Source organism: Epinephelus fuscoguttatus, linkage group LG5, assembly GCF_011397635.1.
Source record: "Epinephelus fuscoguttatus linkage group LG5, E.fuscoguttatus.final_Chr_v1".
Classification (NCBI taxonomy): Eukaryota; Metazoa; Chordata; class Actinopteri; order Perciformes; family Serranidae; genus Epinephelus; species Epinephelus fuscoguttatus.
The window spans coordinates 21,500,838-21,526,557 of record NC_064756.1 but is presented as its reverse complement, the minus strand read 5'-3'; the positions used below and the strand labels follow the sequence as shown (position 1 = coordinate 21,526,557).

The 25,720-nt window shown below is 42.5% G+C and overlaps 2 protein-coding genes across 4 annotated transcripts; both read left to right on the top strand.

Annotated features, from left to right (window-relative positions):
- The first annotated feature begins 589 nt into the window (after positions 1–589).
- On the top strand, positions 590–16,645 carry oafa (OAF homolog a (Drosophila)). Its single transcript, XM_049577065.1, has 4 exons — positions 590–1,352; positions 12,867–13,001; positions 13,139–13,319; positions 14,698–16,645. The coding sequence occupies exons 1-4, from the start codon at positions 1,122–1,124 to the stop codon at positions 14,970–14,972; spliced, it is 822 nt and encodes a 273-aa protein (XP_049433022.1). The 5' UTR covers positions 590–1,121; the 3' UTR covers positions 14,973–16,645.
- A 2,530-nt stretch (positions 16,646–19,175) lies between these two features.
- tlcd5a (TLC domain containing 5a) lies at positions 19,176–25,094 on the top strand. 3 transcript variants are annotated; one of them, XM_049577445.1, is made up of 3 exons: positions 19,176–19,540; positions 21,629–21,832; positions 22,245–25,094. In XM_049577445.1, the coding sequence occupies exons 2-3, from the start codon at positions 21,637–21,639 to the stop codon at positions 22,775–22,777; spliced, it is 729 nt and encodes a 242-aa protein (XP_049433402.1). In that variant the 5' UTR covers positions 19,176–19,540; positions 21,629–21,636; the 3' UTR covers positions 22,778–25,094. The 3 variants fall into 3 exon arrangements, with proteins under 3 accessions (XP_049433402.1, XP_049433404.1, XP_049433403.1); XM_049577447.1 differs by lacking the exon at positions 19,176–19,540 and adding an exon at positions 20,335–21,448; XM_049577446.1 differs by lacking the exon at positions 19,176–19,540 and adding an exon at positions 20,335–21,469.
- Positions 25,095–25,720: the final 626 nt, after the last annotated feature.

Genomic DNA, 25,720 nt, shown 5'->3' with positions numbered 1-25,720 from the left:
CTCCAGCGACCCCCAACAAGATAAGCGGTTACGGAAAATGAATGAATGAATAGCCTCTTTATCTTGATATCAAAAACATCAAACAAGCAAGCTGTATTTATGCACCATATAATTCCAGGTGGAGGCACAACGCCTGAGCCAACATGAAAGTTGCAGCCACAAACACCATGTGGACAGTGTAGAGATAAAACATTAGACCTAAGTAAACTCAGTCAGAACAGACCCATAACTAATACATGGGAGTTAAGCCATTAAAAAGTAGGACTGGAAATAATAAATATCAATAACAGGGTTGTAAACTTTAGACAGCATCTATTATAAGATAAAAACAGACAATATTAATGTTTTCCAGCTACTAGTTATTATTTGCTTTTTGATCCCCACCAGCAGCAGCAGTCTTTTATTTATCCCTACATGACAGCAGCAACATCTGCAGAGCTGTGATTTACAAATCCCAACAACACCTTTGTTATAATGGTCGGGGGGTGTTATTAGTTGAGCCTGCTTGCTGGAGTGCAGGAGGATCACATGAGGCCTTTAGGGGGATGGGCAGAGTTTTCAGAGGGTGGTATGGCTTTAAGAGTTTACTACCATCCCTGCTCTCACTCAGCGCTCACACTCACTCACAACACAAAGTTTTGGAGGCCAGGCGAGCAGTGGGATACCGACGGATAGGAAGTGACGGGACTGCATGAATTGCAGAAGGCAGAAAAAAGCAGACGGGGATATCAACACAAAGCAGAATGAGAAGCAACGTGCGATCATCGGAGTATTATTGGCTGTAGCGCAGAGGGGAACTGAAATGCGCATGATCTTAACAACAACGCCGGAGCGAGAGACTTTCAATGGGGAGTGAACTCAGCTCCCACAAGTGAAAAGCAGAGATTTCAGTCAAAGGGGGGGAGAAGATTGTCGTCTGATTTCCATGACCGTGTGGGAGATTGTGGAAAGTGCTGGCACACGGGGGAGCATATGGAAGCGCGACCTTTAAACTCCACTTTGACTATGAAGGAAAAGACTTTAAGAAAACACCCAGGGGAATAGTTAAGGGATATGAACGCAGATCTTTTGATTTCGCCTCGGTTTTTTCCTCTGTCCGGTTCAGTTTTGCGTCTTTGGGGATGTTTGCGAGTTGCTTCTCTGCGGCTTCAGTTCGGATACTGACCCGTCTGTGCGCCCTGGTGCTGGTGGTCGCTGTGGGACTCGGGTCAGAGCTGCGGGTCCGAGTCCGGCTCGCTGACGGACTGGTGACCGAGGAGGTCTTGGAGGCGGACACTGAAAGAGACTCGATATCACTCGAATTCAAGCAGGGAGATGGGACACTCATCACTTTTGTGGCGGACTTCAAACAGGTGAGAGGTGGTCTTGTTTACCACTCAGACTAAACGCTGTGGTGCCTTCGGGGAACGATTTCCTCCCCTCATTCAGACACCCTGGTGAGGTGTGTGAGATGTAAATTTAGACTGATGAAATGTGGAAGATGTCAGTTTAGATGCAGATTTAGCCTGAACCAGAACTTTGTACAATTGCAATTCTTGGTCTCCAAAATGAAGGTTGGGGCCCATGTGTGCGTTGTGGGGTCTCCAGTGGTGATAAATACATTACATATTGTATTAATTAATCTAATAGCAAATTGTAGTCAAATACAGTTAATTTAATGTTAAATGCCATTCTTGATAGAATCCAAAAAGACTTACTCCTTGTTTTTGGGACTTCTGGGCTTCTTTGGGAGCCACTGATTTAAGTTCAGTCACATAACAATTTCACCTGGTTGACGCTCCCAAATCTGAGGGTGTGTGTAAGTTTCACGTGACCATAAAGCCCTAACAAATCCAAGTCATGTCCCTACGGGTAACAAAAGCCCCAAAACAGTGTGATAGCTGGGGGTAAATAACCATTTTCACCACACCTTTCATCATCTCCTTCCTTGATCATCTCAAGAGGTCAGCTCCAAATCTGTATCCTAACCCCAGTGGCCTCCTCCATCAAGCTAAATGGTTAAAGTAAAAGCCAAAAATGCAGTGTGAAGCTCAAAGGAAAACATCCCAAAAGCCTAACCCCCCCCCCCCCCCAGTAGATATTGTAACTCACACATATACTAAAGTAGCACTTGGTAGTAGTTTCATTCATCTTTTTCCGTCGCAGCTTGAGTTTCACGGAGGTCAAGACAGCTGCTGCTCCTTAGATGTGGACGTCCACACGCCCCAGTGGCCTTAAAACCCCGGCTGCTGACGGGTCTGGCCCAAGAGCTGATCATCAGCGGCCATATTTAGCATTCTTCTAAAAGTAGAGGAGCAGATCAAGTGTCCCTCCCCGAGCAGCACTGCACTCACGATTTTTTGGAAAGATGACACTTGTTTCACTTTTGACAATGACCATTCGGAGACACATAAATGTCAGTCCTGGAAGGAAAACTACAACTGCTGTGCATAAGGGAGGAGGAGGGTGGTGGTGGTGGTGGGGGGGCTCACAGAGGCGCACAGAGCAAAGGCATGTGTCTGTGATGGTTGCTGTCACACAGAAGCTGACAGGCTGGCGAGATGTGAAGGGGGAGATTTACCAGGATTAAGTGGGCATGTCTGACCTTTTTGATCTGCACGTCTGGTTCACTAACCAAAACAGCTAATTTAGAGTTGAAAGAGAAGAGGCCGTCACCCCCAATCATTGGTGACACACCAATATAAAGAGACATACACTGATCTGTGAGCAGAGAGCCTTGTGCTTGGTGCCCTGCTGCTGTGTCCCCTCATGCGTGCACACGTCCCTGCACACGGGCATACGTATGCACATGTGGTTTTGTTTATTTGAATAAAGTCAACACGACTTCTTAGATCATTTTACTTCTCCGCCGCTTGATTTATCTGTTCCAGTTGTAGGTTGGCCTCTCTGCCCCCCCTTTCTCTCTGTCTCTTTCTCCCCCTGTCCCCCCGCTCTGTCTCTTGCTCACTTCTTCCTGCTCTCTCCTCAGTTTCTCCTGCATGTGGTTTTCATTCAGCTCTTGTGCAGTATCTCCAAGATTTATGGAAAGTTGGAAGAGCTGTCACGTCCAGCTGCCATGAATATACAGTCCAAATGAACGCATGTGGGAAGAAGAGTGTTTTAACAGGGATGTTAGACACGGGAGATTTATAATGAAATACACAGCCAAAGGTGGATAGGTGCTGTGCAGGATAAAGTACTGCCTGGAAGAGTTTTTTCTGCTGAGTAAACAAGCATTTCCCTTGTAAACTTTTTTTTTATTCATCCAGAATTGAGGTCTGTGTCATGATGTTTGCTATGACTGGGATCATTAAAAAAACTCTATAAATAATCATCAGACAGCAGCCGTCTTGCTCTTGTCTGCTTTGTGAATACGTGGCAGAGATGTGATGGTAAATGCTATAGCCATTAGACGCCGGCGGAGTGGTCTGCTGGATGTGAGAAGGAAGTTTAGTCAACCTTATCCAAGCAGTGAATCACTGTGAGAATCAGCGGCGCTGTGATTTCAGGAGGGTTACGTTTGTTCTGAAGGCATGTCGACATATGGAAAAGATGATGTGGTTTAGCTCGCTCGTGACACCCCTGCGTCAAGTCGAATAAATCTCACTGTGTCGATAACATCGTCTATTGAGTTCAAACCCCTGAAGAGCTGCACTATGGTGCACTAAGGTCTCATGAGGAGGAGTCGATCATCCTCTGTGTAGGTTGCTTAACTTGCTACAATCTTGAGGGACTTGTTTGTAATCTCACACTACATCATTTCAATCTGGTATCACGGTGAAGTATTTACAGCCGAATGCACTCTCAATTATGTCAAATTGCAGCAATCTGTTTGCAGCTCAGCACACGCTCAATTTAAATGTACAGTTTTTTTTTAACACAAGACAAATCAGATGTGTTGTTGTAGCCTTGAATAGACAGTCCCTCTTAAGTCATTTGCCAATTCAGTGCAGATCAGTTTTTTTTTTCCTCCGGCAACCACTGCAACAATTTATGGTCTAACAGTCTAAGACCTTGAGCTGAACATAAACCATGTCTTGGAGTTTAATTCAAGGGAAATGTCTCACATATTTGAGAGGCTGTTCTGGCTCTTTCCAGATGTAAAAAAACTCTGTCAGAGGAGCTAATCAGTTTGTTCTCTGTGTGTCGTGCTTTCATGTCTAACTAGTGGGTTTGATCAATGCAGGAATGTGAGTGACTTCACAGGGCTCTCAGCTGAGTTAGCACAAGAGGAAGGTTTAATTTCTGGGATGCAATGGTGCACATCCTCGTGCATCTTTTGTTACATGCACCTTGGCTCTTTGAGAAATCATGTGCGAGAGCTTTAACATTTTTCGATGTGTTTTGATGTATTTAAAGACAAATATACCAGTAAACATTTGGCTACGGTGATGCAGAATAATTTGAAAAGGCTGTTTAAATTTGAAAAGCTTTCCACCCACACTAGTGTTTTGAGATCACATTCTCACAGTCCGCTGTCCTCACAAAAATAGTGGGAAAGTGCTTAAACAATGTCTTTTGGGGACGCGTAAGCCACTTAGGCCAACTGAAGTGAAGCCTAAAGTTTTCCAAAAGCTTCATTATTGCTATCCATAATACAACATCAAACCATTTTCAGAGTAACCCACTTTGGGAAGTATTTTTCTGTGCTGGAAAAGTTTTAAATGTACCCACATCAGTGCAGACATGGCATGAGAGTGACCCTTTGCCATGTCGATGGGTCACAGGAGCAACAGATGTTGGAGGCCACTCGACACTCACTGTCTCACACTATCATGTTAATGGCTCTGGATTTTGTAAACAATGGCACCGTGGTGAGAATGAGTGCGTCGGCCATGTTATTGATTCTCATTTCATTTCGGCCTCATAAACAGGATCGTGTTTCAGCCGGGATCTGATTTACCCTCAGCTCGGTTCACTCTAGTGTATATTCTGATTGTCTTCAAAGCACAGAGGCTTTATGGATACGCCCAACAGTGAGCTTGCTGTAAGAATGAATTGGAGATTCTTCACACACCCTTATGTGCTCTGTCAAACACAAGATGAGAGTTAGGGGTGGGGGAGGCAGGTTGGTCGGCCTTTCTTTGTGCCCTCCCTTTGGGGTATATAGCACAGTTTCTATGATCCATTTTGGCATTCTCATACACCCATGGATCACCCATTAAATGTGTTCAAATGGATTTGGGCTGTGATCTTTATTAGCTATTAGGCAAACCCTCTCCTGTGTGGGAGGCTTTCTGGCAATCCATTTTGTTCTTTTTTATTTGTGGGAAATGCCAATGTTTGCCAAATGAAGCAACTGCCAGTTGTTTTTCCCTGATGGCAAGTACTGTGCATCAGTGGCATGTTGGTGCAGTGCAGTCACCACATTCGCCACACCTTGCCTCTTACTCAACCCTGAAACACCATCCCACTTTGTCACTTGCACAAACTTGTCTTTTTTTTTTTTTTTTTTGTTACAGGTAAGTGTCACCTGTTCTGGGAAATGTTGTTGTTCTTTTACAGACACAGTTGAAGACACATTACAGGGGCATTATAGACTTTTCCTCTCCTCCGTTGTGAAAGGTTGGGAAAGGTTACAGTGAGTCATCTGCGAGTCACCCAATGCTGCGTGAAATCATCCATGTGAGGAATTGTCCCCAGACAGAGTGAAAATGAAACACAACTGAAAATAGACTTGAGTCTATTCTCCTTAACCCCAATAGATGCTCAGATATTGGAGCCCTTGTTTACGTTGCACAGCACCTTAGAAGACCTCTACTCCTACTTAGTTTTCCTTTCCATACTGTGGCTTGTTTCCGTGTGGGAGAGCGAAACTCCACAGATAAGTTGCTGCATTGCAAAACAAGATGTGTGATTCACAGTTACTGTGCCGCTCCTACTTGTATAAAGTGATCTCTGTTTGACATGAAATTGATCACATGAAGGAAATGATTTCAGATGTGGGTTGTTCTGTCTCTTTAATTGCAATTTGTGCAGGCACTGGACCTTTTCAAAGATGAACCCATATGCTTAATCTTCCCCCTAGCCACCCTTTGTTCACTGCTGACTCTGAATCCCAGGAAATAGCTTCTTCTTTGGCCTTGTTGTGGCCCTGCAAGGCCCCCACATGGGCCCCCTTTGGCCTCTCGTGGCCCCGCGGCCCCTGTTGATGTCTTTATCCTTTATCCTCCTCCCGCCAGCAGGCCAGATGTTCGTCTGTAATGCCGCTGATAAAGAAAAAGCTTCCCATTCCCACAGTCATGCAGGGAGGGCAGACACAGCAGGGAGGGACAGCTATCATCCACCTTTTTTAAATTCTTTCCACTGATTGGGGACAGTGGGCTGAGGAGTGATTTGGCAACAGCCTTTGATGGACAAGAAGACAGTAGTTGTGGCTTCCACTGTGCATAGCTGTGATCATTTTGAACTAACTTAGAGGTTTTAAGATTGCAGTTGGCAGCAAAAGAGCCAACATAGGGTTTACTCTGCCAAACCGTCTGTTGCTGTTGTGTCCTGAAATGTCCTTTTGTCAAATTCATGGCTGCATCTTTTTGGCTTGCCCAGCTTGCTTCAAACTAATTTATTGTGTTTGACTTCACTGTGCAGCCCCTTTGACAGTTCAGTCAGTTCTGGTGCTGAAGTTATGAGGGTCTACACCTGGAACGGGATTACATCATCCTTTTTCTTGTCAAATAAACTGCTCTTGTGTTACTTTTCCAGCCGTAAAACACAGTGTCTATTGTCAGTGCTCTGAAAAAGAGTCTAGAAAGCAAAGGGATGAAAATATATTTTTAACAATCTGAAGAAACCAGCATCAGAGTGCTTGGTTTTCCTGCAAACGTAACTTTATTTTAAGTCGCATGTTCCAATTTCAGGTCAAACACACTGATAACATTCAAACCTTTTTGTAATGACTGTTAGTAAATGTATGTTGTTTAAGGATATTTGGATAAACAGCTATGAAAAGGATTATTCATCATAATTATTCATCCGAATATCTAGTGTAATGATATATAGTTTAATTACACCATTATGTTTAAATGCCTTCTGATTAAATAGCTGTTTGTGTGTCCCCTGAAACAGGATATGAAGGCTGTGGGCCATCGGTTAGAAGCTGAATGGGGCCCTAAGCCACCTCTATTGTTTATGCCTTATCTATCTGCCTCATTTCCTTCCCTGTTAGCACTCACTGTTTGTGTCCCTCTCATTTCCTGAATGCAAAGTCTCCATAAACAGTTTGGGTGTCTGGATAATTGTAGCCAGATTCTGTGTCAATGACAGGCTCCCTCATTGTGGCCTGTGAGTATTTTACACAGGTTTGAAGGCTTAAAGTTGCAAGTAGAGGCTGTTTGGTGGAGTTTTGTGGCTGTGTTTCTGAGTTCACGTGTAACGCGTAAAATAATAACACTCCAACTGTTGACAAAGAAGTTACCTTCCACTGTGGTCAGGAGAATAGCTAAGAGGAACGCTTTTCTTTCCGTGGCCTCCAGTGTTTTTATTGTCCATTCACTGCCACTCTTAACTAATTGGTTCGCTCTTTGGACAGCCAGGTGTGACCAGCCCCAAATGTGACTCCACATTCCTGCCTTTGGAGCCTATGTAATTAGCTTCAACTCAAGCATTTCTTAGCGCAGCGGCTTTTCTCCCGCTCCTTTTGTCTGTGTGAGTCTGTCTCACCCCCTCTTCCTCTGTCTCCCATCATGATCTTTAATCCCTGCCTACACCTGTGCTTTTCCACTGGGCTTCCCCCATGTGCCAAGGCAAATATCCTCCCCATCACCAAACAGGGTAAATCCATATGTTGTTTTTAAGAGTGAGTCGGAGTCATTTAGGTAGGTTATGGTCCTAAAAGTAAACACCACATTTCATCACTTATGTCTCTGCAAATAAAGGCCAAAGGGATAAACTGGAAAGCTTGTGTGATGCCAAAACAGTGAGCATTTATATTAGCATTGGGGATTTTTGTTAGGTTGCCAGCTCAGTAGCTGTTGACTTGGAGAAGACCTACAAAAAAAAAAACAGAAAATGAAAATGCAGTTGTTGGTTATTTTTTTTAATTCCCCAGGAACTTTTTGGTTCCCATTTCAACAGCTTGCTTGAAAAAAAAAAAAGACCAACTCAAATACCCACACAGACCCACAGTGATCCCAAATGACCCATCAGAGCGTGGCTGACCAACAGTCCTCCTCGGCCAGCCATCAGCCTTATCAACAGACAGGGTCTTAGAGGGGATTGGAAAACAGGAAGGACCTCCTGCACAGGGGATAGCTACTGGCACACTGTTTGTGTTTGTGGGTCTGTGTGTGCATGCATTTGTGTGTGTTTGAATGTCCACCCATGCGTGCAAGTGTGAGTTGGCACAGTTATGCTGCGTTCCATTTACCTCGGAAGTCGGAGGTCGGGCCTGGGAATTACGTCACACCTGGGTTGGCCACATTCCAGTACAAGAAGTTGTAAACCGAGACGTGAACAATACCAAGTCTTGCCAAATTAGCCTTTGTTAGCAATATCAGTTCATAACAAGGCATTATACTGTATATTGTGCATAGAAGTTGGACCTGACTATGTGTGTGTCTGTTTAAACGAGACACAAATAAGACAGAGGTGCTAATAAACTGTATATTACTACAGCTTTCACTACTGTTGATGCATAGAGCAGCTATCTTTTGTTTGAGGTCGGAGTTGGTGGGAAAATTTAACTAGGACATTAAAAGTGCTCTTAGCAAAATAACCTTTACAGAAAATAACCTTATTATTCTTTCAGCGCAGGGCTTCACAAAGCTTCCATTTCACAGCCAGGAAACCAGGTATACCCTCTATGAGGAGAACGCATTTGGCCTGCCGGGTTACATCTACAGTGAGGGAGAATGTTCACTGTAAATGGCACCCTTTGAGTGTCTGAATAGGCTTTTGTGCACCTCTTAAATAACCTGGCCCACCAAAGGTAACCACCAATGAAACAGCCCCCCACCTTTCTCCTGTTTAACAGGTCTTAGTATGACCCACTAGTCAGGCTGCATGAATACAGACTTGTGTTTGGCTGTTGGCCAGTGGTAGCTGGTTTGTCTGCAAATGGACTAAGTCCCGGGTGTCAAGGAGCAATGCTTAGGAATCTGTACTTGTGTGGATTATTTATAGCTGTGCTGACATTTACACTGCGCTGGTTGAGGAAAAACTCAAGGCTACACGGTCCTTTGATTATGGTATTACCCGCTTTTTTCAAGATGGGGAAATGTCACTCTTTTAATTCTTAATGTCCAGACCTGGTGATTTTCTCTAAATGTTGGTCTGTAAACCTTTAATTTTTATGTAGGTCTGTGGAAATGTACTTTTGGGGAGTGACTCATTTTCCTGATATAGGCTTTACTTCTTTAAGGAGCAGTTATGAATTCACTTACTCTTCATTTTCAAGCTCTAGCAGGCCCTCTTGACTATATGTCCTAAAGCTGAATTTCCTTTTCAGATGTGTCACCAGCTTTAACTTTACCAACTGGATCCTTATCTGGGATTTTTGAGCAGCAGTTGACTAAATCTTTATCTGCACTCGTAGTACAGGTGAAACAGGTTTTGCCAAACCAGGAAACCACATATTAACCACTACTGATATCCCACAGGAGCTTGACACCTGCCTCAATCATATTTGTCTGATCTATTGTCAAAGTCAAACGGTACCAGTATCTTCCCTCATCTGCAGTTTGCATAATTCCCTGACTTAGAAAAAACACCATCAACCCACTTGGCAGGATTTAAAAGACGTATCTGTTGTTTGATCAGTCGGTTCAGTACTCACTCTCTCCTGCTGTTTGAATACTGCTTGTCATCATAACATAACAGGTGTAAAACCTCCTTTAATCACACCACAGTGCATTACACTCTTTTACCGCATTTTCTTTTATCACACTCTGAGTGCGTCCGCACGAATGAGTCAGTGAACGTGCATGTGCCAGTGCTGGTTCCAGGCAGGCAGGAGTGGGGTGAGTCTTGTCCAAACAAAGCGTTGAATCCAGCAGCTTCTGTCTGGATGGAGATGTGGAGATGATGTCATTGTTATTACTCTTTTCGCTTTTAGAAGCCACGCTGATTATTATCTCAGCAGCACCTAAACCATAAAGACATCAACATTGGTTTGTTATTATGATTTAAAGGCCACAATTACACATCATTTCTTTTAAAAGTTGGAGTGCAAGACTTCTGTATATAAATGAATGTTACATTCAAGCCAAACAAGTTCACACAGTGCTGATTAAGCCTTTTGCCGCCTGGAGAAGCTCTGTCTATTTCACAGTATACCATAATTGGGGTCTCAGGTGACTGTGGTGACTTTTTGCACTGGAAGTGATGGGTTTTAAGTCAAACAGCCAGAGCTAAAGGGGACAGGAAGGAGGAAGAGGCCATAACGATAGAGCAGTAGCTCGGAGTATGATGGAAGCTATGGTGGAAAATCCTAAGAAGTATCCAAGGAAAGTTTCTTGAGTGGATGCTCCAGATAGAAAAGAAACTCTGCATTTAGAGGCTTTATATATTTATTTATTTAGCCTTTTTTAAAATGAGATCATATAGCTGAACATGAACAGGAAAGATGGGAGAGAGAGAGAGAGAGAGAGGCAGGGGACGATACGCAGGAAAGAGCCCTGGGTCAGTATCAAATCCAGGCTGCTGCTAAGGACTCGGCTAAGGATTAAAGTCAAAATATTTGCATGAGAAGCCTTAAGAAAGCACTCCTAAGGGCGGGGGGAGATGCAGCAAGCTCACCTGCAGGCGTACATCATAAGCACGAGCCGATAGTGTATGTGTAATTACAATCACCACCAGAGGGGGGAGACAGAAGTTATGCACGACAGCTTGAACATTTGGCCGGAGACAAAAATATTTTAGTGTGTCTGCCCGAATTATTAAACAAGATATGTTTTCTCAGTTAATGACGTTCTGGTAGGTGAATTTTGTTACTTTCGGACAGAGCTGGGCCAGCTGGTTATCCCAATTTTCAGACTTTGTGGAAAACTAAGCTCATCAACTGCTAACTTCAGCTTGATATTTATCATACAGACATGAGAGCAGTTTTGTTTTTCTCATCTAACTCTCTGCAAGAAGGCAAAAATGTGCATGGACAAAGTGATTGCCACATGAAGCCCTGTTGCTGTCCCCTCACCCATTTTTGGCCGTAAATTCAAATGCAGGGCAGCAGAAGTAGACAATCATTAATCTGGACACATAATGACACAAGAGGAGGAGAGATCTCAGCATCTACCCTTTACCAGATCCAAAGAAGCAGAGTTGGTGGAGCTACACAGCCTCTCTGTAATTACCCAGAGAGCCCTGGGGCAAATCTGTGTGGCTGACACGAATGCCTTCCCCCCGTCTCTCTCTCTCTCTTTCTCCCTCTCTGCCGACACACACACACGCATACACACAGCGTCCCAGCATAGCGCCATGTGTCTGCAATATGGGAGGTCTTGAAGTCGTGGCCTCTGCGTCTCCCTACACTTAGGGGGAAATGGCACTCTTGGCCGTCTCTCTGTCGGCATTGTACTCCCTCTTCCTTACATCTCACTCTTTCACTATGATATATTCATGCCTCAGAAGAGCCTTGACAATCTCTTTAATCATTCAGACTTTGTTCTTTCTGTAAAAAAAATAAATAAAATGAAATAATATAGAGCGCTGGCTCATTATCACAGTATGGCAACATTTGAAGTATTTAATTTCAGCTTTCTGTGTTCCTACAGTCCTTTGAGTCTATGTTCTAATTCACTGAGCAGCTCATGGAGACACATGAGGGAAAATCTGAGGTTAATATCACATAAAGCCTGTGAATCAATATTTGCTCAGTAATTTGCTTTCCAAAGGTCAAATAGTATCGCATGATTGTCTTGTGTAATACCCATGCTTATATTGTGCGCCTGCCAGAAACTCTTTTCACAGACAAAAGCACTCATTAGAATGACGAACCCGTGATCATGCAAAGTAGTCTATAAAGAACTACGGAGCGTAAACACTTCTAAGGCAGGTTGTGTTGCTTTCTCGCCAGTGTGTACACTTCTGCATACAGGTCGTGGAACCGGAGAGCTTAAGGCGAACTCAATAGGGTTATCTCTGGGCTGTTTATCTATCCCAGAGTCCCTCCTGCTTAGGGAGTGAAAGCCGTCAAACTGCTACTCCTTTGCAGCCTGTTTGCTTCAGACGAGTGTGTGAAAAGCGGAGGAGGGGTGTTTGGGACTGTGTGTGTCTGTCTTGAAGCTGAAGCCAGCAAGAAGAGGGGGGTGTCTGATGAATAGGAGGACAGGTCTACTGCTCTGCTCTCCCCACTGTTGGAGCTTCCCATGATGCTTTGCATGCCCTCTCACAGAACTCTTTATGGCCTTGGGTTTGGCGCCAGATCTCTCACACACTTGCCAAAAGCAACAAGTTTTTTTATTTATTTTGTGAATTCTACACTATCACTATTTTCCTACTTCTACAGTTCCACATAAAACAGCGTGGTACAATGTTTCAGACTTTTACGGCATGTGGGCAACTCTGATAAGTTTGGAGGCCCAAAGCCTTAATTTGACAGTACAAATAACCAGAGCCTGACTGGAGCAATGTAGCTTAGGCCGACAGACAATAAAAAGTATCAACAAACTGTCAGATGAGGCTCTATGGGCGTAGAGAACATAAACTCCTCTTTACTTTTAGCAGACAGTTGTTTGAACATCTTTGAACTCCACATATTGAATTACTTGGAGTGTCTGGAAAAGTGCTACATTAAGTACCGGAATGAAACGAATATTTGTTGTAATCTGTATGAGCCTGCACATATAAACAGTAAGTTATTATAACCCCGCTTCATGCACCACTTCAATGTCTTCTGGGAATCGTCTGTTTATCCGTTCAGCCAGTCATCTCTCATCCATTATGTCTTACAGGATGTGAAGATATTCCGAGCGCTGATCCTGGGCGAGCTGGAAAGAGGGCAGAACCAGTACCAGGCCTTGTGTTTCATCTCTCGCCTCAGCCGCAATGAGATCATCCCCAGCGAGTCCATGGCCCGTCTCAGACAGGTATGACGTCAAGGCGTCAGGCAGAATTTATGTGCTGCATCATCAACATTGTCAGCTCTTGAAAACTTAAATATTTACAGTATGATGTCCGGAGCATTTGAGGGTGTGAACACTGATCATTTGTGCTGTCTGTTCAGAAAAACCCTCAGGCCATTCGCTTGGCAGAGGAGCGGAGAGGGCTGGAGCAGCTGACAATGAGTGTGGCCGTCAACCTAAGTCAAGCCTCTCAGCTCAGCTCACACATCCACAACATGTGCAGCGAGGCCAGGGAGGCCATCTACACCAGGGAGTCCGATGTCAAACACTGGCTAGACAAAGGTCAGTGATTGTCTTGTCTTTGTTTATTATCAGCCTTTTTTTTACACAAAGATCTTGCAAAAGGGCCCCAACGAAGACTCTTTATTATGCTGACTTTGCTTTTTTGTGCAGAACCGAACAACTCTTGCATAATGCAGCCCCAGTGTGATTTAGGGACCTTGCTGGCAATCCCCAAGCAAAAGAGGCGTGTAACACAACATCAACCTCTTGTACGACATAGTACATACATGTCGGGCAGTGCTTTCTTAACAATAACTTGGCATAACAATCATTTACCCCTCTGTTATATTGGGGCTGATCTCGCCCTCTGCTCAGAGCTTAGGGAGCATCCAGACCTCATTTTCTCCCCAGTCTGCTGACACTTTCAGCTGCCGTTCTTCCACTTCTTTGAGTTAGCTGCTAACTGCTAACTGCTCCTGCTGCTTTTTAAATCTCTGGGTGGTGGGTCGCACACATAACACAAAAATGTCACACCTGCCCCATTCTGTCAGCAGTCTCTTTTACACAGACATTGATCGGGAGCTGTTACTGCTTTCACGGGGGGCCTAAAGGCAAGACAACTCTGTCCCCTCCCCCTCTTTTATACAGAATAGCGAGACAGAATAACGGTACAACATTTCCGCCTTCAATACGAGCAACAAGTTCTGTGAGGGCAAAATTTCTCTCTCTTCTCCTATCTCTTTCTCGTCACTCTAATCCCTCCTGTTCGTCTCTGTACACTGTATCTCTGCACTGACACTCTTTATCTCTGGGACACTATCTTTCCTTTTTCTATCACCCGAACACGTCTTTCCACTCCATTTTAGTGATATTACTCCAAGTACTATCTCTGGCTCTTTGGTGATAACACTCTATTACTGTTCGTGCTATCTTTGTTTACCTTCCTCTTTGTCTCTTGACATTCCTGGTTAATCTTCCACTTTCACCTTGAAAATAAAATCTTTGAATCTCTAAACAGTCAGAGAAACGTTCACTTTCCGAGACTGACAACATTTCCATTAACTATTTTATTCCTGAAGTAGGATCCAGTATCTTAATAGCAGTGACATCCAAATTATCTAGGCTGAGGAGAATCCATATGACAGCATTATTGTGCACTGACAGCACTGTTACAGAGGATACAATGTTGATGGTCATGGTTCACCAAGCACTGCGCACCATTATCAGTGGAGGGAATCACTGTAGCATCTTCTTTGCATAACAAAGCTCCCCTTTTACTGCACCATCTCCCCTCTTTTTAGCCACTTTGTTTGCCCTCTTCAGTGTTTAATTGAGTGAAATCAGAAAGAGAATGATTCACACAACTCTGTAATAGCTTGCTTTTGTTTTTAAAACCACAAGCTCTGGTAATAATGCCCCTCTGCTGTCTGTGTTATAGGAGTGGATGGCTCCATATTCGAGGTCCTGCCCCAAACAACAGAGGCACCCAGCTTTCAGGCCTGTCACTCTACTAAAGACTTGTGGCAGCCCTGTCTCTGCACATACAGCCTGCGTCTGGAGTGGTACCCATGTCTGCTGAAGTACTGCCGCAGCCGGGACACCACGGGCAAAGGCTCGACCTACAAGTGTGGCATAAAGAGCTGCAGCAAGGGCTACCATTTTACTTACTATGTTCCTCAAAAACAGCTGTGCCTATGGGACGAGGAGACCTAGCATTTTGTTCTGGATGGTTAAGAAATAAATACATTAAGCTAATGCTTCCCCACCCATGCTATTCAGAGTGAACACAGTGGACCTCAGTTTACGTGTTGCTAAGTGAAACTGTCTCAGGTGGGGGAGTGGTGAGATCCAGATGTTTGAGCTGACACAGAAATTATTTCAGGTTCCAAATGAGACCAAAACCTTTGAGGACGGAGAGATGCAGCACGTCGTTCTAAGAGGACCCACTAACTTTAAGCCTTTTCTGGGAAAATGACATATCGTTGTCAGCTATAATGCGACTTTGCCAGGAAGCTGTCACTTTTGTGCCTTTTTTGGAGAAATTATTAGAGCAGATGACAGACGCCAACAACAATAACCTCCCAAACAAGCTACTGTATGCACAAAGCTGGACAGGGCATTTCTGGTCAATTTAACACCAGCAGAGGAACAACAGAGTCCCACTCTGATCAAAGGATTCATATTGGACAAACATAATCCTCCATCCTGGTGAAGGAAAATTTGGATGGTGGAATTATCTGTCTTACAAAGTTCTGTGAAAAACAGTTTGTAGCCAGCTTGTTAATAACAATGTAAGTTGGCTGACAAAGGAAATGCTTCTTCAATGCTGGCTTTATTTATTTTGGTTGCAAAGCGAAATTATTGAGGACTATTTTTGTATCTTTTTGCATTAAACTCTTAAAGTCTCAACCATAGGTCCTCAGTAACAGTAAGTACTCAAACAAGTTTCAGAAATGTTTAACCTCTTGGATTTTGGGTGTCGTTTCTCGACTCATCCATGTGTGACACCACTTTGTTGCCAAGTTTTCATGGTTGTACAGACAGTGTGGATAAACAGGTTTATAATCTTCTTTCATAGGACAGTTGTAGCTCTGCTTTGCCTCATTGATAAGTATATCCATGGGGGACATCTCATGCCCACCACTCACATTATCAGTCTGTTCAAAAGTGTCAAATAAACCAAAGTCAAAGGAAATACTGTCAAAAGAAGGGTGTAATGTTTCAGTTTCTAGAAACAGACTTTTCACTGTGGTGTTTTTCCATGTTAGTGTTCACTATGACTACAGTATGGCCTTTTTAATATTCTATACTGCCATCTTCTGGTTAAACTATGTGTCAGTTAAGTGTTTCCTGTTGTATCCCAATGCCAAAATACTGGTTATTGGGTTTCACTTTTGTCTGTCCATGTCAGCAGTTAAATGTCTATAATTTATGCAACTCAGATCCCTTATAATATTTCATACATAATTCAAGGATCACTTCTTGAACTTGTGGGACCAAATCTCATTGTGTCTGTCTGTTCTTTAGAGCTAGAGGTCAAAGTATGATTTTGGCTTGTCTTATCTCCATCTTCATTTCCATCATTACTGCCATATCAAAAGATCCTTTTGTGTTTTGTGTGTTGCTATGTCCTGCTAACTAAAGAACCAAATGAGTGAAATATTTCTATTGGTGGCCTTTACTGGTGATCAAGTGCCTTAACATTTCCACTGATATCTTTGCTATGTAATTGTAGATTAAGTTTGTAAAGGTATTTTTTCTATGAAAGAGTTTTGAATATGTTGTAAAAAGTTGCTATAAGGAAAAAATGAAGCAATTAGGTGGTGTACCATTTAAGAGTTGAGTTTTACATGAATTGTTTCAATAAAGTCTTTCTTTGCACTGCACACATTGTAACTAACTTTTTGTGTCTTATTATCAGACAGTGGGTCCCTGGGCACAGATATGTATCCTACATAAGAGGAAGACACACTTTTTATACACTGAACAAAAATATAAACGCACCACTTTTGTTTTTGCTCTCATTTTTCATGAGCTGAACTCAAAGATCTTAAACATTTTCTATACACACAAAAGACCATTTCCTCACAAATATTGTTCACAAATCTGTCTAAATCTGTGTTAGTGAGCACTTCTCCTTTGCCGCAATAATCCATCCCACCTCACAGGTGTGGCATATCAAGATGCTGATTAGACAGCATGAATATTGCACAGGTGTGCCTTAGGCTGGCCACAATAAAAGGCCACTCTGAAATGTGCAGTTTTATCACACCGCACAATGCCACAGATGTCGCAAGTTTTGAGGGAGCGTGCTCATTGCAGGAATGTCCACCAGAGCTGTTGCCTGTGAATTGAATGTTCATTTCTCTACCATAAGCCATCTCCAAAGGCGTTTCAGACAGTTTGGCAGTACATCCAACCGGCCTCACAACCACAGACCACGTGTAACCACACCAGCCCAGGACCTCCACATCCAGCATGTTCACCTCCAAGATCGTCTGAGACCAGCCACCCGGACAGCTGCTGCAACAATCGGTTTGCATAACCAAAGAATTTCTGCACAAACTGTCAGAAACCGTCTCAGGGAAGCTCATCTGCATGCTCGTCATCCTCATCGGGGTCTCGACCTGACTGCAGTTCGTTGTCGTAACCAACTTGAGTGGGCAAATGCTCACATTTGATGGCGTACGTTGGAGAGGTGTTCTCTTCATGGATGAATCCCAGTTTTCACTGTTCAGGGCAGATGGCAGACAGCATGTGAGGCGTCGTGTGGGGGGGCGGTTTGCTGATGTCAACGCTGTGGATCAAGTGGCCCATGGTGGCGGTGGGGTTATGGTATGGGCAGTATGTTATGGACAACAAACACAGGTGCATTTTATTGATGGCATTTTGAATGCACAGAGATATCGTCGAGATCCTGAGGCCCATTGTTGTGCCATTCATCCACGACCATCACCTCATGTTGCAGCATGATAATGCACGGCCCCATGTTGCAAGGATCTGTACACAATACCTGGAAGCTGAAAACATCCCAGTTCTTGCATGGCCAGCATACTCACTGGACATGTCACCCATTGAGCATGTTTGGGATGTTCTGGATCGGCGTATACGACAGCATGTTCCAGTTCCTGCCAATATCCAGCAACTTCGCACAGCCATTGAAGAGGAGTGGACCAACATTCCACAGGCCACAATCAACAACCTGATCAACTCTAAGGAGATCGTTGCACTGCGTGAGGCAAATGGCGGTCACCAGATACTGACTGGTTTTCTGACCCCCCCAATAAAGCAAAACTGCACATTTCAGAGTGACCTTTTATTGTAGCCAGCCTAAGGCACACCTGTGCAATATTCATGCTGTCTAATCAGCATCTTGATATACCACACCTGTGAGGTGGGATGGATTATCTCGGCAAAGGAGAAGTGCTCACTAACACAGATTTAGACAGATTTGTGAACAACATTTGTGAGGAAATGGTCTTTAGTGTGGATAGAAAATGTTTTAGATCTTTGAGTTCAGCTCATGAAAAATGGGAGCAAAAACAAAAGTGGTGCGTTTATATTTTTGTTCAGTGTAGTTGATTAGCTTTTTTTATATTGTTATTTTGCATCTCATTGTAGTTGTAATGCATCTCCTTGTGGTTTTTGTCATTGTAGAAGTTCTGTGACTCACCGAGGTAATTTTATGCTTTTTTATTTTGGTCATTTTGTTTTTCTTCGTGGCTGTTTTGCCCCTTTTTGGAGTTATTTTGTGTCTCTTTGCAGTTCTTTTTCATCTCTTTGTGGTCATCTTTAATCTCTTCCTAGTCAGTATGTGTTAATGAAAGGGGCATTTTGCAGGTAAGGGGCAACAGACCCACTCTACATTTGGGCCCCTGGCACAGTAGGCCGATTCAGTAATCCAATCCATACAACAGAGAGCTCACAGATAAATTAGTGAAAAGAAAGGTAACTAACAAAGGTTCCAGGCTGGACTCGAGGTGGGAATGTATGGCTACACAAACAGCCCTAACCCTAACCCCTTAACCCCCTAACCCTAACCCTAAACCCTAAACCCTCAGCCACCAGGAATCTAATATTCAATTCTAATGGTAATGTGATGCTTCATTGAGTTCATGTGGAAAATATCTCCTCAGTGACCCAATCCTGGGGGGGTAGAGCATGGGTAAAGCACTGCTTGTGCAGGACTTGCCACCAGTGTTTCAATCCAGGTCATGCAGATAAGATGTCCTCCCATAAAACCACTGTGTGCCCCCCCTATTCCACATGTTAGAATATTTGTAATATGAATAATTAATAATTATGTAGTTCTTCCATTTTGTCGCCCTTCTGGAGGGGAATTTGTGTGTAATTCCTACAATTGACCACAGGGTGTCGCCACTGTTAAAAAAGATAAGGCCACTTCCCATTGCTTTGGGAAGACACCAGGAAGGATGGAAACATGCATTTTACTTTTACATATTCAACAAGCTTGCCATTATCTCTAAACTACGGTGCAGTAAGTGATAATATAGCGTGATCTCAATACACGTTAATACTACTAACGTTAGTTGTGACAGTTGTACGTACAGCGCGCGACCAATAAAGTGGTGCGGGACTGAAGGGATGCTGGAGGAGGCTGCTGTTGCCACCGGCGGAGACACCGTAACGTTACAAGACAACAAATAGCAGCCACTGTGTCTGCTAGCAAACCTTTAACAGTCTGCCTCAGAAACGCATCGTCACAGGACACAAACCACGCGGGATGTAAACGAAGAGACAGCCACATGTGCACCACCAAGGTAAATATATTTCACTGCGTTTGTGGACGCGTCACAATCCCACAGGAAAACGCTTTGTTAGCCTCCTAACGCTAGCCTGCTACCGGTTAGAGTGCTAGCCTAGCACAACGGATCCAGCTAACAGGGTATTTAGCCTGTCAGTGAGCATCCTCTTAAATGGAGGGATAAACCCTTGTCCTCCTGCCCTTTCAGTTTGCCAACATCAGCTGCCCTCTGTGGGAGCTAGCTTGGTTTAAAAAGGGAAAACACATTAGTGAGTGATGACATAAATCCGGCTAGCTAGTTGCTAACTGCTTGTCCTGTATTTTCTTTTTACAGGTTTCCATGGGAACGTAATTAAAGCGTTATAAATGTACCTCTCTCTCATGTTGAGCATTTTAAAAACCCAAACGACTTCCATTTCTCTTATTCAAAATGCATTTAACAGCTCCTTTGTCTCACCTGTGTGTATATATAACTTTATTTAACCAGGAAAGTTTACTAAACCTGTTTAACTTGAGACTCCTGGCAAAGACAGCAGCACCACACAGGACACAGAGGTTATAAAACACATATTATATTGCATTACATTAAAATTACTATGTATTACTATGTATTACTATGCCCCTGGTTTTTCTGGTGTTTACTTTAGTTTCATGCATAACACCTTGTTTGTGTAGGTTGTTAGTTTTGGATCCTGTTTTGGGGTTTGGTTTTCTTATCTCTTTTTATGTTTGTTTTTTGAGTGTTTGTGTTAAGGCGTGGGTTGTTCCTGACAAAATAATACCTAACCAAGCTTAACTTCTATATATGCTCTCATTTATAAAGCAGCAAACAGTCCCAGTATTTCACCTACCCATTGCAGCCATTTTATGTTACAAGTGAAGTGATCAAGACAAGTTGATAATAGAGCTTTAAAGACTAATGGATTAGGCGTCAACTATTGGGCTAACTTATTCACCAACTGATTTTATTCTTGAATAATTGTTGTGAGTATTTTTTTTTTTTTTTAAGAAAATGAAAGCCAAAATTATTTGATACCAGCTTCCTAAAATTGAATGTGTTCTGTTTTTCCACTCCTCTTTGACAGTTAACTTGAATATTTTTTGGTTGTGGACATAGCAAGACAATTGAGGACAACATTTAAGCCTTTGTGACACACTGGTCAATTAATGGGTTAATTGAAAATTGACAGATCATTTAACAATGAAAATAATTGTTAATTGCAGCCCTATTTGGTAATTAAATAACAATTTGAGTTACTTTTAGACAATACATTCTAAACATTTCCGGATTATCTCACACAGGGATTTCATGCTTTTCTAGCTTTTCATAGCATATATGATAGTAAATTAACTACTTTTGGGTTTCGGACTGCAATTTGAATGAATCACGTAAGGGCAGTTTTTCAGTATTATCTGACATTTTAAAATGCTTAATTGCGGAAAAAAACAGTTTGTAAATGCCACTCTGTTTTGCATACAGTTTAAGTTAACAGTTGAGTTGTCAACAAACTGAGTTGTCCTGCTACATATACTGTAATATTACAGCTCCCCCTCTCCAAGCCCCCTGACATCCTTGTATCTACACAAGCAAAACAACAATAATATTTTTATGACACATGTCATTTAAAAACAACTGAAATAACCTTTCTCTCTGATGAGAACTGTCTGAGACCCTGCACCCAGTAACCTCTCATCTAGTTTTGAAACTTGCTTGAAGTCTTTGAGACTTCTTGTTCCAGTCTAGTGAGGGTGGGCCCAACCATCTGCATGGTCTCACCTCCTAGTACAAACGTCACAGCAGAAGAAGAGACGTCCCCCTCACCCCACCAGACCCTCAACCGGCCAACTATAGTTCTATTATAGTTCAAGCAAAGGCTAATTGTTGGTCACTTACAAAGGATTGCACAGTCCAAGTCTCTGGACGGTAATGCTGTCTCTTTCTACTGTAAGCGATATTACAGCACAAGATGTTCCTCGATGCATTTTTCTGTTTTCTGTGGAATGTGATCCAAAGTTGGCTTGATGATTGCTGACAGGCACGATTTTTGAGAGAAACTGTAAGTTGGTTTAGTTGTTGTTTTCTTCTTCTTTTTTTTGTCTGTAGAAGAGAAGATGGCACTGGTTGTGGTTTGTGCGTTCCTGAGCCTGTCTTGTTGGGTCTCTCTCTACTTTATCTTGTGTAACCTTAACGGGTCCAGGAGCTCCGAGTGGAACTGTCGACTTGTCACCCTGGCACACGGCATCTTGGCAGTCTGCATCACAGGATACATAGGCTATGTGGATGGACCCTGGCCTTTCACTTATCCAGGTAGCCCACTTACCCTGTGGGGATTTTTATATCAGTGTTTTTGCTTGAAAAATTACTTAAAAGACAAATTGAGTATTAACGTAGTTGCAGATTAATATTTGTCGTGATTGACTGATCGTTTCAGCTCTACATAGCTTAGCATGTTGAAAATGTTTAGTGTTTCTTGATACAGTGAATAGTGTGCACAGTTTGATTCAAACTACCAAATGTAAAGATTTTAAAATGTGAATAAACTATTTATCAGTGACCAAATGATTTTAGCTTCCTTCGAAAGTTTATTTTACATGTTGATATTAATAATTATGTGCTCATGCTGCAATGATAGCACGTATTATATTTGTGATTTCATGATTGTTTTTGCTTGCATAAAAACATGCTAACTAAGAACTGTCTGATTCTGTTTTTGTGCCAGGCACTAAGAACACTCCTCTGCAGATAGGTGCCATGGTGGTGAGCCTGGGCTACTTTATCTTTGATATGGCCTGGTGTGTGTACTTCCGCACAGAGGGACCCGTTATGCTGGCCCACCACACCATGAGCATCTTGGGAATCCTGTTGACCCTGTGGTTGGGGGAGTCTGGCATCGAGTCCTGCGCGGTACTCTTTGGCAGCGAAATCACCAACCCCCTCCTGCAGGCACGCTGGTTCCTCAAACAGACAGGACATTACGGGACGCTGCTGGGGGACGTTGTGGACGTCCTGTTTGTGCTGCTATTTGTGTTGATGCGAGTCTTTGTGGGAGGCACAATGCTGTACTGTGAGCTGATCTCCCCAAGACCCAGATTCTTTATCAAGTGTGGGGGAGTGGCTATGTACGCTCTATCCTGGGTGTTTATGGTGGACATTGTTCGATTTGCCATTCGGAAGAGCAAGAGCTGGCAGAAACAGAAGAGGGACCAGCAAGAGATAGTGGCAGCTAATGGTCATGACGGAAAGAAGGACTGATCGGCTTGTGCCTCTCTAAAGGAAATCTGTGTCTGTGTTTTTCACTTTGGACGCACAAGGGAAAGTGCAAAGAAAATCAACTTTTTGTATGTTAAACAGATATAAAATGGGATATTTCAGAGTGATGTCTCGTGACATCTGTAAGGTCTAACACCTGTGCATTTTTGGAAGAAAGAAAAAACATTTTTTATGCAGCTATTGCAGCTGAACATGTGTTTGATTACTGAGTAAAATGTGCAGTTAACAACACAGACGTAGTTTATGTCACTGAAAACCAAAGCACTTTCTATAAACACATGAGCAGATGTTGCTTTCAGTTGCAGTGAACTGTGGCCTAGTCATATGTGGTGGTGTTGCTTCAAAGGAGAGCTCGATGTTAGGAAAGAGACAGTTTACATGTAATGCCTGTCCTGCTTGAGAAAATTTTGTAGTCATTTCAAAAAAAGTTAGGAGTGGTTTCCTTGGAACCCTGTTTTTTTTTTTTTTCTTTTTTTCGGTGCATTGGAAACTGAGCAGATGTGAAAGGTGTACTCAGGGAGATGAAGTCATACCAGAAAGTTCCAGAGAAATGTGTGTGATGTGTTTGATTACTTTGTTAGATTTAGTTTATAGTTCCTATAAACTTTTGCCTGCTGTGTGAAATCCTATCGCAGGGCCTGCCCAAAAAACATTTCAGTTATTTTACTCGCCTCATGTAAAGGGATACGCAGAAAGGAACCACTCAATTACATAGTTCTACACTGGTAATGCTATTTTGCAGTCCATCTGGATATTTATATTAACGATGAATATCTTGAAATGTTTAATGAAATGGTGTCAGAGTTTGTACTTATTATATTAATTTATCTGAAGTGTTTCCTCTCAAACGATTTGCACTCTGTGCTGATAGCTCCCAGTTAATTTAATTTAACAGAGTCATGTTTCAGTCTCACTGAGATCTTGTTAGACATGACAATCAAATGCAATTTATTGTGAGCTATCTGACTTCCTCTTCAGTTCTTTTTTTTTTGTATCCACCTTTAAATCCTAGGGCAAAATGAAAACCTATGCAATCATGCATTCATTTTTTGTTTCTAGCCCCTAGAGTTTTATGCCGGGTTTCAGAGGTCACGTGTGTAGGATTTAGGGGGATATATTGGCAGAAGTGGAATATAATATAATAAGTATGTTTTCTTTAGCGTCTTATCACCTGAAAATAAGAATTGTTTTTTCGTTTCGTTCATTTACCTTAGAAAGAGCTGCTCTTATCTACATAGGGAGCGGGTGCTTGTTGACGGAGATCTCCATGTTGCACCGCCATGTTTTTACAGGAGCCCAAAATGGACAAACCAAACACTGGCTCCAGACAGGGCCATTCGCTTTTTCGCATCTGCCTTTGTAGTTAGCGCCCCCTCTGTGATGAATTGAATGGATTTGGAAGCGATGTGACCTAAGTTGTGTGGCGCATATCTGAAGATCTCTCACAAAACAGTGCAGACTTTTCTGGAGATTCTCTACTGCACGCCAGTCTTTCACGTTTGGCGGCGTCATGACTTGCCATCAGTAATTTGAGTTTCATTTTAGGCAAACTCTTCGCGTGAAAATGTTGAGAGTAGTTTTTTTCCCTCTTCTGATATTTTTCCGGTAGATTTATTTTAAAAAGCAAGGATTCAAAAGTACCACCTGGTCTATTTGTTTTGGAGAGGAAGAGACCTCTAGATAATTCAGCCCCTGGTAAAAACCTCCTGAACAACAAACATTGCGGATTACTACCCAGGAGTTAATGCCTGGCACAGAGACGTTTCAGCTAGTTGCAGGCTGCAGTCCTCACCAATAGATGTCACTAAAGCCTACACGCTGCTCCTTAAACACAAGGCAGTGACACTATAGTTAGTCATCATTTAGCAACTGTCAGTGAAATCATTTCAACATGATATAATCATATTGGGTTATTGTTATTGCCACATTCTGCTTCGTTCATCCCAAACACACTAACATACAAAAATAGTGATTTAAATTTTTCGATTGATGTGTGTGAAGAGTTTTGACAGTTTTAGTATTTAATGTGTGATTTTGCCTACATTTGCTATAATGTCATATTAATTACCAGAAAAAATATTCATCTCAATATTGTGGTGTTGATTCCGACCACACTGAACACAGATGTGTATAAAGACAGGTAGAGTGTCATGCATAGATAATATTATATTACAATTTAGCCTGCTCCATGACTGGATTTGTTTGATGCCTTGAAGCTTACCGCACTTCCAGGTTTCATCCTCATGCTCAGACTTGATATCTGTGTTTTTATTATTATGATATATCTTTTTTTTTTTTTATTGTACTGCACATGGATGTCTTCAGTCATGTGCTCAAAAACCTGCCATCCCTTTGTTTCCCTATTTATATTTGATTGACATTTGATGTGTTGTGCTCATACAAAGTCTGTTTACATGGCTGCCATTGTTGAGAATCATGTTAGCATCACTGTTGTCTTCAAGAAGGTAAAAATCTAACTGGTGTGTGCCTTAGTTATCTGAATGTACTTTCCTAATTTTTCGTTTGTTTTTTGTCCCGTGCTGTACTGTAAACCCTCCAACGTAAGGACGTAATGACGAACCGTTTTCAGTCGCGGATGGATTGTTTGTATGCTTTCAAATAAATTTTAATCAATGAAATTTCAACTAAAACTAAAGGATGAGCTGCAGTTGCATCATTAAATGCCACAAGTACTGTGATGTAATATTGGACTGAGACTGAAGTTACCTCAACTGTCCACATGATGGTGTCATATCAATTATATATGAATGATCAGTGAGGAGACATGAGTCATTTGGCAGTGCTTGTATGAAGACATTAAAAGGATGAAAGAAAATATGTCATTGACAACTGAAAATAGTGTCACATTCTACTTGAGTTGATCACAGTTGGCCAGTTTAACTTTTTATCGTCCTTTTCGACATG

Bases quoted from the DNA above. Each gene is read 5' to 3' on its own strand.
- oafa (XM_049577065.1), top strand. From the start codon at position 1,122: ATGTTTGCGAGTTGCTTCTCTGCGGCTTCAGTTCGGATACTGACCCGT. The intron at 1,353-12,866 runs GTGAGAGGTGGT...TATGTCTTACAG, and splicing joins TTGTGGCGGACTTCAAACAG to GATGTGAAGATATTCCGAGC. The intron at 13,320-14,697 runs GTCAGTGATTGT...TCTGTGTTATAG, and splicing joins CAAACACTGGCTAGACAAAG to GAGTGGATGGCTCCATATTC.
- tlcd5a (XM_049577445.1), top strand. From the start codon at position 21,637: ATGGCACTGGTTGTGGTTTGTGCGTTCCTGAGCCTGTCTTGTTGGGTC. The intron at 21,833-22,244 runs GTAGCCCACTTA...TTTTTGTGCCAG, and splicing joins CTGGCCTTTCACTTATCCAG to GCACTAAGAACACTCCTCTG.